Consider the following 12,590-nt stretch of genomic DNA (forward strand, 5'->3'; position numbering starts at 1 on the left):
TTCCTCCTCCCCTCCCTCTCTCTCCTCCTCCTTTCCCATTCTCCCCCTCCCTTCTCCCTCCTCCCCTCCCTCTCTTCCTGCTTCTCCTCCTCCTCCCCTCCCCCTCATCAGACTGGGACCTGTCGCCCTACTGTGTGAGATGCTGCTGACAGGTCTCTGAGCTCCGCCCGACTCTCTCCTTGGTTGCCGGCTGCCTGTGCAGACAGAATCCTGGAGAGTGGCCCTCGTCTGTTGACTGAGTTCAGCCAGTGCCTGTGGGGTGCCCTGGACCCACCCTCCCCTTTGGCTCGTGGGGGTGTGTCCTGCTGCCTTACGGCCTGCTCACATGGGAACATGAGTAAAGGTGAAATCCGGGGACTTCAGCGGGGCTGGCGGAGGGGACCTCAGAGGTAAGGTTTAGCTTAGGTGTTTGGAGTGTTGGGAGATGACAGGACCTGCCAGGAGGTGAGACCACAGGATTGGGGTCAGGCCTGTCCTGGGCAGTCACCTCGGCCTGTGCCCAGCAAGGCATGTCTTACAGAGACGACTCGTGGTTACCACTTTGAAGTTCTCGATAGTTTTCTCTGGAGAGAAAGCCAACCAGGGCAGGGTAGCCAGGTGATGACCTGAAGGCATCTCACTCCCAGACAATCCCCTGACCTTGGTGCTCAGGCCCCCCCACTTGGCCTCACTGAACTCCTGTGATGGTGCTGGGATCCTGCTGATGGAGGAGGCCGACTGACCTCTTTGCCCTCTGCTCCATGGGGATCTGGACCTGGTGGCCAGGCAGTGCCATAGTGGACATGTCCTCCTGGTGTGGGGGCTGCTGTTCTTTCGCCGGATGGCTATGGGCTGGTGCTGAGGCCCAGGGTAGAGGGAGAAGCAGGGTCATTGCACGTGGTCCCCTGGGACTATCCCTGGGGATGAGGTGGCCCTGCCTGAGACCCTATGTATGAGGCTTCCTCTTCCCCTGGTGTTGCCTCGTCACCCGAAGTTTGAGGTTTCTCTCTGGGAATGCACCTTCTGTGGGGGTCAGGAGGCCTCGCCAGATGCCCGACTCCACCTTTAACTGAGTAGAGCAGAGTTACGCAAAGGTTAGATTTAAACTAGGCACTGAAAAGGTAAACCAAGAGGCCGGAAGCAGGTTTCAGGTTCCCGTGGCTCTGTCCGCACATGTGAGGCCCTCGCTTCTCTGTAAGCCCGTGCCTGACCTTCTCCCGCTCTGAGCCTGTGTCCAGGACCCATCTAGCTCCTCCTGGGAAAAGCCCCTGAGCTCAGCCTGGTGGGGAGCCTGCCCTCTTCAGTGGGTCTCTAGGCTGTTCCTCATACAGTTTACATGGTTTGCCTGCTATTCCTGGGCACGGGGGTGGGCTGTAGGGTGAGGGAAAAGAGGGGGTGCTGGAGCTAAAGATAGATGGGAGGCCTGGAGGTGAGGGGAGGCACCGGAAAGAGGGTGAAAGAATGCTTGAAAATCGACCTACCTTTGCGTTTCCCAGGCTTCCCAGGCTCCTAGAGCACTGGGGTTGTCATGACAACCGAGATACATCCTCTCCATCCTTCTTCCCCACACACACAGAAACTGGTTGGTGTGGGTGGGGCCTTTTCTCTGACTGGCCAAGAGCTCTCTGACCCAGGCAGACTGAGCACTGGAGAGGATGAGCCTCGGCCCCAGCTTCCCCTCCTGAGCCACTGTTTCTCCACTCACGGTGAGGGGTGACCCCTGCAGCCTGTGTGTTATGACGGCAATATTCCGAGCAGAGCCTTGTCCATGGGGAACCTCACAGTCCCCAACTACTGTTCCTGCCAGTAAACCCGTGCCCTTCTCCTTTTGGACTGTGTGGCTGTATAAAATCGGCTCTCTCACCCTCACCTCGAAGTCAGCCCTGGTGTTCCTCATCTCAGCAGCAGAGGCACTGGTGAGGGTCCAGTCAGCAAGGAGGTGTCCACGGGAGGAGGGCGCTAGCAGGGAGAGAGGCCGTGGGGGACATTTTCAGATGCTGGCATTTAGTTGATGCAGCTTGTGGGTGTTGTTCATTGACTGGGCCAATTTGGGCTCCATTTGGGGAACAGGAATATGGAAATCGCTGCCTCACGGCTCCCTCATAAGTGAACTCCAGGTGTGCAGAATGCTCGTGTATGAAGCGTGGAGCGTTTGACTCTTCCTACATGGAGCATGCCCGGGAATTCGAGCTCTGCCAGCCATGGCAGCACACTCTTGTATTCCCAGCACTGGGGAGACTGAGGCAAGACTCTAGGTTTGAGACCAGCAAGATCCTTGCCACAAAGCAAGATCCCATTTCAGGCGAAGGTACAGCTCACCAGGAGAGTCCGTGAGTACACATACAAAGCCCAGGGTTCAAACGCCAGCACATCGGCAGACAGTCAACCTCACCACCGTGCACCAAGCCCTGGGTTCCGTCTCTAGCACCACATAAAACCAGGTGTACATGTTGGAGAGATGGCTCAGTGGCTAAGAGCACTTGATGCTCTATCACGACGGTCAGAGCTCAGATCCCAGCATCCATGTTGGGCAGCTCACAAAACACCTGGAACTCTAGCTCCAAGAGGTCCAATGCCCTCTTCTGGCTCCCAAAAACTCTTTCATGTATACGCCCATGCCCACACAGAGACACACCCCCACGAATATAATGATGATGATGATGATGATGATGATAATATAAGCATGGTGGTACATGCCTATTACCCTAACATTCAAGAGGTAGAGAGAAAAGCATACATTCAAGGTCATTCTTTGTTACGTGCTAAGGAGGAGGTCAGCCTTGGCTACATGAGGCCCTGTCTCAAAAATAATTAAAAAAAAAAAAAAAAGAAAAGAAAAGAAAAGAAAAGAAAAAGAGAAATGCAAATTAAAGCCACACTGTGATGATACTGTCTTGCTCGCCAGCTTGGGAGAGATGGGTAAGCTTTGCTGACCCACCGAGCAGGAGAGCCGTGGATGGACCTCCCGGGGGAGCTCTTGTCATGCCCAACACAGCACAGGGCTTCCTCAGTGTCCCTGCTGTGCCTTAACTCAGAGATCACAGTTCTGGAAATTTTTCCCCAAGTCAGATTTGTGTTGCCAAAGTCAAACATGCAGGTCATTGTTGGCCCGGGACTTGGGAGTGTAGGAGATGAGGTGTGGCCACACTGAACTTGGGGCAGAACCGAGAAGTTCTGTACTTCACTAGCGTGACACACGAAGTGTGGTGTTAAGTGAGAAAAGCCAAGTGAAGGAGAGCGTGTGATGTGGCTTCTAGCGTGTTCACGACCTGTGTCTGATGTGCAGGAACCGTAGGGCTCAGACTGGCTGGGCTGCTGTGACCAGAAGTGCTCTCGATTTCAGACTTCATTGGGTTTTAGAGTACCTGCATATCCATGGTGAGATTTCTTGGAGCCACTCAGGAGGCTGAGACAAGACGATTGGGAATCTGAAACATATGAGACCCATCTCAGGAAATCAAAGCAAAACAAGAAAATATTTCTTAGAGGTAGAAGCCAAAATTTCACTTATGCCTCCAGTGTGCTGTCTACACGGCCTGAGAGTGATCTTACACATGCTGTTAGTGTGTCTGCTCTGTGACGTGGACACCCTTCTCTGTGTGGACCTCAGTCCTACAGGCCACTGTGCCAGCCTCCTGCTAGCCCTTCCCTCACAGGACAGGCCCTGTTCTGTGCCCAGGCCCCAGCCCCTGCCTGTGTCCAGCATCTGTGTCCAGCAATAGACAAATTAGTCCAATGGACATTGCTCCCACGGGGAACAAGTGACTCCAGTGACAACAGAGATGTGGGGCCTTGGCGCCACTCACCACAGGTCCAGTGCTGTGAGCAGGAGGGTTCTCTGTGTGAGTGTACACACTGTGGAGAGCTGTGGTCAGGAGGGTTGTCTCTGTGAGGGCACGCACTGTAGAGGGCCCAACATCTGCCCTGGAAGTGGAGCGACACTTGGTTGGAACAGTGGCTCCGACACTGGCTGCTTTACATGGAAGGCTTTCTTTGCTGTGAGGAAAGCCCCTGGGGAACCTCAGTGACCCTGCTCTGACCTTTGCATGAGCCTTTGGTGGCTGTGGCCAGGCATGGTGCACAAGCCCACTGCTTAGAAGCTTTAGACAGGAAGACCACGTTTAAAGTCTGGAAAGGCAACTTAGCAAGACCCTGTCTAAAAGATAAATTCAAGCCGGGCGGTGGTGGCGCACGCCTTTAATCCCAGCACTCGGGAGGCAGAGGCAGGGGGATCTCTGTGAGTTTGAGGCCAGCCTGGGCTACCAAGTGAGTTCCAGGAAAGGCACAAAGCTAAACAGAGAAACCCTGTCTCGGAAAACCAAAAAAAAAAAAAAAAAAAAAAGATAAATTCAAACAAGCCACCATGCCTTGTGTCTGGCACAGAGTGAGGGAGAGAAGGGCAGTGCTGTGAGCTGAGGATGCCTGGGAACCTTCCAGCCTCTGCGGGGTGCTGGCGGGTCTTCATCAACCTCTTCTTGTGGTCCCTGGCGGGCAGGTTGCAGGAGACAGTCCTTCCAGTTCCCATGTGTGAACACCATGAGCAGTCAGTTCCCGAGGAAGCATGGTTGTAGTATGTGTGCCACCTGGGCCCTGTACCCAGGCCTGAAAGTATCCCAAGACTTGTGTCTAGGGGTGCCACAGCAGTCTGCAGCACCCATTGACAGAGTGTGCTGTTTTTGGAGGACAGAGCCAACCTGAATCTCCTTGTTTGTGAATGATGGACCATGGCTCCATCATTCCTGTGAGCAGTGTCTGGCTTCAGGGCTGCCCAGAGTCTCCATACTTGTCAAGATAAACGCCAAGAGGTATTAGCCTGTTCACAGAGCCTGACAAGCCCTGGGCCAGGTCTCTGAGGGCTGGCCTGAGAGTCAGATGATCAAGCCAATGGGGCTAGTCCCCAGTGGGCACCTGGGGGGGGTGGGGCCAGCAGGGGCATGGTCCCTCCCTAGCAGCCTCCCTGGGGGAGGTGGGTTGCCTTGACAACCACAGCCCAGGGAGAGAAACTTGCTGTGGGGCTGGGCACTCCCAGTAGAGTCTCTGGGAGCTGGCTTCTGGGGATTGGGTGGGATTCTAAGCGTCCCTGAGACACCAGGACCACGTGTTAACTTCGCCACAAGCAGTGGCTTTAGGTGGACCATGTGTGGACACAGCTCTGTCACACACTGCTTCCCTGGTCTGTCTGTCACCTTGAAGCGCTGCCAACTTGGGCCTTGACTCTCATCATGCTGGGAGCAGGAGTCTTAGCTGAAGGTGGTAGGGCTGGTTCCATGACAGGCTGGTCCTGCCTCTATCCTTTTCTAGATGGTAGCGAGCCCCCTGTCTCCATGGAGCTCTCTCTCTCTCTGTTCAAGTTTACTCTCTAGGCCAGTGTACTGGATTAGGGCCCATCCTGATGCTCATATCCTCCCTGAATAAGGTCACAGCCACAAATACCTCGGACAGGACCATGATATGTCTACTAGGGCTGTGACCCAACCTGTTCACACACACCTGACCTTTGTAGTTTAAGGTTGTTTTTAGAAGTGTAAAGAAAAGCCACATTTACACTCGAAGGAAAGCTCCAGATGACATATCCTAGCACTAGAGAGGCGGAGGCAGGAGAATTATGAATTCCAGGTCTGCCTGAGCTACAGAGTGTCACCTGTCTTAAGAAACAAAACACACAGAAACAAAGTAAACCATGCGGCAGGGGGGCAGGGTAGGGAGGTCAAGAGAACCATCAGGCTTAGCTGGCCTCATGAGGGATGGAGTCTGCACCTGTGTGGCCCTGCCTGCGTCCTGGTCTCCATCTATGCCCACCGATGCCCTTGCTTCTCCTCAGACCTGATTTGTGGAGACAGCCATTCAGAGCGGCAGCTGCTCAGGGTGTGTTCTGCAGCATGTGAGACCGCACACAGAGGGTCTCTGTCTCACTGATGGGGTGGTAAAGGAGACCTGACAGGTGGTAAGCCGGGCCTGTGGGAGACATGCACAGTGGGTGATGGAGTGGACATCTAGGAAGAAAGAAGAGCCAGAGCCCCGACAGGCACAAACCTATCTTGATAAAACAGGCCCTCTCTGAGATCCAGTAAAGCCTGGGGACCGTATCTGGAGGAACGCCAGCATCTGTTGCCATTGCTGAGAATGACCGGAGGCCACGTGAGCCCCTGAGTCTGTAGAGATCAGCAGTGCTGCTACGGGCAGTGGAGAGGTCAGAAGCATGCACACAGTCGTACCAGGTACAAAATACATAGTTGCCACTGTGTGCCCTCCTGTGAGATCCCAGAGGGTTGAAGGACAGAGGAGGGGAGCTGGGATTGCTGTGACCCTTTGCCCTCCCTCATCTGCCAGCCCAAGCCAGGAGTGGATACAGAACAAGAGTCAGAGCGAGATACTGGCCAGAGATTTGGTTCCTCGGGTCCAGGGGAGGAGGCACTTCCTACAAACACAGAGAAACAGAAATGCCAACACAAGAGGGGGACAGAAGACTCTGGAACTCAAGTTCCTTTCTCCAGAGGCTCACTCTGACTCCTGGCCCTCAGTGGCCAGGAGACCTGAGCTGTCCTGTCTCTTTAGCGGCCCTCTCCACCACGCTTCTCTAACACTGGCCCTAGACAGGCAGCAGGAACACGAGACCTTCTGTCTCGGGGCATGATAGCACACCCCCGTGAGCCCAGCACGGCGGTGCACACCTGTAAGCCCAACAGTTTGAACACTGAGGTAGGAGGATTATGAATTTGAGGCCAGCCTGGGCTGCAGGCTAAGATCCTCTCCTCCCGCCTTCCCACAAAAGGAAAAAAAACAAAACAAAAAAACCTCTGTGGTCCCCAAAGGCCTGCCTGGAGCTCCCAGGGTCTGATTCCAGTGTCCAAGCATCCATGGTGACTCTGGCCAGAGGGGAATAGAGAGAGACACAGGCAAGAAGATAGCAATCTGCCAGGGGGAGCCAGGAAGTCTAGAAGAAACAGCTGCCCCAGGCTCTGGAGCCTTGCTGGGGAATGAAGCTGGTGGAGGGGAGGGGGTGGGTTGGAGAGGGAGGGGGTGGGTTGGTGAGGGAGGGTCTCCTCGTGGAGTTCCTACTAGTCCCTTGGCTCTGGGAGTCTCATAGCTGCCTGTTCCATGGGAGAGTGACCTGGGTTCAGAGGGTCCAGGAAAGCCAAGATGTAGACCATTCCTGTGGCTCCTGAACAAAATGTCACAAGTTCTCAGCAGCTTAAACAGTCCATTTGCACTCAGAGCTGCAGCAGTCCAAGTGGACTCCCCAGGATATGAACAAGGTGGGTGGGCCGGCCCCTCCCAGAAGGTTCCAGAGGGCCTGACCTTTGCTCCCCAGCCTCTAGACCCAGCTTCTCAAGAATGGGAGAAACACAGGTGTCAGGTGACCGGAGGACCTGGAGCTGACCCACCTGGCTGCTGAGTGGCAACCGGAGCTTTAGCACACCCCTAGGGACCTTGACCCCCACCCCAGACAATGCCACAAACTGTCACACAAAGCTGTGTCTCTGGCCTCCAGCGGCAGTTTCTGCCAGAAGCCCATTTTGTCTTATGTTACCAGCACCGGCTCCCTTTGGCAACCATGGGCACAGTAGTTTCTCTCATGACATTGGATGGCTTCCTTTGTAGTCTCCAAAACCAGCAGTGGTCTGAGTGGTCACATGCCATATATATATATCTCCTGGGTACCCAGCACATGCTCCAGAGATGCCTTCAGGGAAAGATCGAGGCCTTATTGAGACACGTGCTCATCTCTCAGTTGGCCTGGGCCTCCTGGTAATCCACTCTTTTCCTTTTTTCTTTCCGAGATAATGTCACCCATGTAACCCAGTGATCCTCCAGCCTCAGCTTCCTCCATGTCTGTGTGGTGGAATCGCACCACCTTGCACAGTCCTACCGCTTTTATTTCAACAGCATGAGTTGAACATCGCCTCCTGGCTGCCCCTCAGTCCCTAGGCTTTCCCTGGCTCCCCACCCCACACACTTTCTGCAGGTAGCTCCTCACCGCCCCTAATCTGTAAGATGACTGGCCCTACCTGGCTACTGGTCTGTCTTAGTTTCCTCTCTCCAGGTCCGGTCCATGAGTCCTGGGTCACAATTAGCTGCCTCTCAGTTGCTCTGGGCTTTAAGTTGCCACCTCCTCTCTGGGTGTCTGGGCCTATGGTGAGGGCCACGGGTACGACTATGCCCATACACAGGGTACCCGTGCAGGAGGAAATGTGGGTACAACCATGCAGAGGGCCCAGCTAGTGATGCTGGGTGCAGGAGAGCCCCTCATAGGTTGAGAGTGTTCCATCTATGACACTGCAGCCAGACCTCACAGGTATGAACTTAGACGGTGGGAACACCCTCTGGAGGCTGCTGCCCCTTAAAGTATTCGCTCAGGGCCAGGTCCTCCAAGTCTTGCTTAAAATTAACCTTTGCTGTGTGGTGGAGTCTTTGCTACCCAATGCTTGTCTCCATTGATTTTATTTTAGGATTGGCACAGTATATTCTTTTTATGTATGTGTGACATACATATGTGAATATGCACATGATGTTGGTGAATTAATGGTGTTTTTACTAAGTGTGGATGTGGGAACCAATCACAGCCCCTAAGGGATGTTGGGAAACTGAGCATCACCAGGACAGCACTGTGAGCCCGGAGGGGTGAGTGGAGCTGAGCTATGAGTGCCGATATTACCGGACAGGACCTGAGCTACAACCATTTGGAGAGCTGCATGTGTGCAGGATTAAGCTCTGCACCCTAGCTGCCTGCTGTGGGATTTGGGGGTGGGCACTCTCTCCTGCTCCCCAGGACACTTCAGCTCAGCAGGTGCTCTATCAGGACTGTGTTCTGCTCTGGGGCATTGCAGACCTTCTGTTGGAGCTAGGGGACCTTGCAGAGAATTTGGAAGTTTCCAAGGTCGCACAGATTCTCAGGGAGGTCATTTAAAGAGTGCCACAAGATATGCTGGGATCACAGAACAGGATAGACGGGGACCCTAGCTAGGGGACACAGGCTGTCCTCCAAGGTCCCCTGGGAGTTTCTGCAGAAGAGTCCTGAGGCCAGCAGCTGTGGGTCTTCGGCTGATCCACTGTCAGCAATAAATCAGGTGTGATTAGAGCTGTGTTAGTGTGTCCATCTCCTTTGTCACGACAAATACCAGATACCCAAGGAATATTGTAGAAGGCGTAGTTTTCATCTTACATTCCGTGAGACGTGAGGTCATGGCTCTGATGAGAAGCAATTGTCTTTTCCCACCACTAGGAACTGGCGTGCTTCAAGGGGTCGGATTTCATCCACACTACATTTTAGCATGTTGGGTTTTCTTGACTCCTTGGGCCGACTCCCTGGAGTGTATGGCAGAGAGCAGGAGGTCCTAATGCCTGGGGAGCCGCATTAGAGGAGAGCCTGTGGGCTGGACCAGGTGTCCTGGTAGCCTGCTTCCCTTCTTGGCCACTTGGCCTTCCACACTTGTATCTGGGTAGCACATTTTCTTCTAACACAATCATTTGAAAAGCGAAGCTCAAAGTGGCAAACACTGTGAGCGTTTTGAGAGTTAGCTTGGAGAGTCCAAGGCACAGGTGCCGTGAGACATGGGAACCCGGCTGCTGGGCAGAGATTGTCCTCGAGAACTGTGTGAGGAAACTTCGTCTTCCATGTGTTCGTTCTGGGAGCCCATCTCTGGGAGATAATAAGATTATTGGGGTGGGCCATCAAGAATAGCATTAGTGCCCTTTAGGACAAAGCACGAGAGATACCTTCTCTTCCTTCAAGGACACAGCCAGAAGGTATCATCTATGTGGGTCTTCCCCGGATGGCATCCTAACTTGGGACATCCAGCCTCAGAACTAGGAGAAAGATAACTGATTGAAAGCCACTGTCCCCCATTGCTTGCTCTGGCAGTTACCTGGACCACAGGCAGGAGACTTGTGAGGAAAATGCCACCTTTATCTCAGGGACTGGGGACTCCTGTTTCCAGTGTTGGGGAGGTGGTATTCATGTGTGGCATGATCCAGCTCTTGAGTCAGCCTGCTGGGAGGAAAGAGGGGCAGATGAGGAGCACCCCATTCTGCCTTGTAATTCCAGCCTCTGATCTTCGAAGGGCAGGGTGGCCCTGTGGGACTCAGCAGAGACCCAGCACAAGCATAGCTGGAGGAATATATACAGGTCCTGGCCCATCTGTCCCCAGACAGTGTCCTGTGTCCTCTTTGCCAGAACAGGAGCCTCCCCATCCCCACTCAGGGCTGGATGGAGCCTGAGGGGCAGCTCATGTGGCATGGACTCACTGGTGACCCGTTGCCACTTCCCTCCTGGGACGGGGATTGTCCATCTTAGGTTTCCACAGCGTGGGGTGTTTATTGATTAAAATACATATTCTAGGTCAGGTGGTGGTGGTGCACACCTTTAATCCCAGCACTCGGGAGGCAGAGGATCACTGTGAGTTTGAGTCTAGCTTGGGCTACAGAGTGAGTTCCAGGAAAGGCACAATGCTACACAGAGAAACCCTGTCTTGAAAAACAAAAAACAAAACAAAAAAAATTTCTAGGGCTGCTTGAGAGTGTGTACTACCCTTCCAGTGGACACGAGTTCTATTCCCAACACCAATGTCTAGCAGTTCACAGCCACCTGCAGCTCCAGTTTCAGGGGATCTGACACCCTGTTCTGTCCTCCAGGGGCATTCCTCAACATGTGATACACACACACACACACACACACACACACACACACACACACACACAGAGTAAAAATACAATATTTTTTTAAACGAGATGTAGAGGTGTCTCAGTGGTTAGAGCACTGCCTGCCCTTTGCAGAGGAACCAGGTTCAGTTCCCAGCACCCACACGATGACTCACAGTTGCCCACAACTCTGGTCCTAGGGGATCCAATGCCCTTTTGTGACCTCTGTTGGCACTACATGCACACCATGCACAGACAGATGTGCAGGCAAAGCACCCATATACATAAAGTAAAAAATAAAGAAGAAATACACCACACTTTCTCCAGAGGCTGCTGTACTAAGGCTGGTTGTTGGTGTGAGGGATGTTTGTTGAGTGACTAAATGAACGAACAGGAGCCGAGGGTAGACACCCAGGGAGCTCACTGCAAAGGGTCCCATTCTGGCCTTCTACTCAGTGCTCACCCTTTGCCTTCTGTCTCCCCCAGGACCTCCCACTCACGGGCCAAAGCTGAGGCAGCACTCACGGCCGCTCAAAAAGCCCAGGAGGAAGCGCGGATCGCCAGGATCACTGCCAAAGAGTTCTCGCCTTCCTTCCAGCACAGGGAAAACGGTGAGTTCTGCCTGAGCCAGTGACTCTGAGGGGCAGGGCCCTGGGCGGTGGCTCCTGATGCCACCTGGGGCCGATTGTCACCCAGAGCTAAGGCCTTACCAGTGACATCCCTTGCTGAAGCTGGTTCAGCAAACGCATGGATGTGCATGGACTTCAGTGTCTGTTTCTAAACCCTCTGCGTGTGTGGACACTGCTGTTCCTTTTCTGGTGTTATTCTATAGCCATCTGCAGTGGTGGATTTGTGCCCTCTGTAGCAAGAGTGGTTGGAGGGCTGAATCTAGTCCCATTCAGTAATTTCTGTTGCTTGTTTCTAGTACAAGATCTTATTCTGTAGCCCAGGCTGGCCCATCACAATCCTCATGCCTCAGCCTCTGCCATGCTGAGTTTTGTTTTGTTTTGTTTTTTGTTTTTCAAGACAGGGTTTCTCTGTGTAGTTTTGATGCCTTTCCTGGAACTCACTCTGTAGATCAGGCTGGCCTCGAACTCACAAAGATCTGCCTGGCTCTGCCTCCCCAGGGCTGGGATTAAAGGCGAGCGCCACCGTCGCCCGGCCTGTGCTGAGTTTTGATTTAATCTTAATGCACACTTGATGAAGTGCAGACAGCCACTTATGGGCAATGGCTGCCAGGTTGGAGAATCTCTAATGAGTATAAGTACTGTGTCCTTTGGAAGTCACTGTCCTTCCTCTCTGGGGGCTGTGTGAATGATACATGGAGGCACAGGGCCTCCGGTGTGGGACAGTCAACTGTAGTGGGGTTTGCGCCGTGTGCACCCATCCTCAGAATACCCAGCTCTACCTTGCATCCCTCCAGCTTCATTGGGAAGCATCCCAGTCCCACAGAGCCTGGAAGCAGGGTTGAGGTCACAGTCCCTCCTGTTTGCTCCCAGCTACGGTATACAAGGGTAAGAACAAAGCCTATAGAACTAGGGTGTGCCATGCCCAGTCTGTGTTCTCACACAGTGACAAAGGGGCCTCTGGGTCTGGGCTGAGGAGCAAAGTGCATGCAGCTGGCACTGGACCTAGCTAGGTCAGCAGGTCAGATGAGTCTAGCTGCTCCTTCTGAGGCTCTGTCCAGGACCTGCTCTGGTATCCCACTGTGGCCACTAGCACCTTTCAGGTGTTTCTGATGTAGAGGAGGAGGTGGCCATTAACTCTCTGCACAGTCCTCCCACCCAGCTGCTCCAAGCTTAAAGAGAAAGTCAGAAAAAGCCATGCATGGCCCCCAGTGGAGGACCTGACCACCTGAGACTGAGGTGGCTCTTGTCCAAGTCAGTGGGCCACAGGCCAGCTGCCCCACATTCAGACTGCTAGACACCTGACTGACCCCACGCCAGGTGAGCCATGTGTAGAATATGTAGATG

At 53.6% G+C, this 12,590-nt stretch overlaps 1 protein-coding gene across 1 annotated transcript in view; it reads left to right on the plus strand.

The window, feature by feature from the left end:
* The window catches only part of Jph3 (junctophilin 3), a 62,545-nt gene that overhangs the window by 41,995 nt on the left and 7,960 nt on the right, over nucleotides 1-12,590 (plus strand). The window contains exon 3 of the mRNA XM_006990138.4: nucleotides 11,104-11,228. Coding sequence (XP_006990200.1) covers nucleotides 11,104-11,228 — 125 coding nt within the window. The remainder of the gene's footprint in view (nucleotides 1-11,103; nucleotides 11,229-12,590) is intronic.

The sequence above is a fragment of the Peromyscus maniculatus genome, chromosome 5, assembly GCF_049852395.1.
Source record: "Peromyscus maniculatus bairdii isolate BWxNUB_F1_BW_parent chromosome 5, HU_Pman_BW_mat_3.1, whole genome shotgun sequence".
Taxonomy (NCBI): domain Eukaryota; kingdom Metazoa; phylum Chordata; class Mammalia; order Rodentia; family Cricetidae; genus Peromyscus; species Peromyscus maniculatus.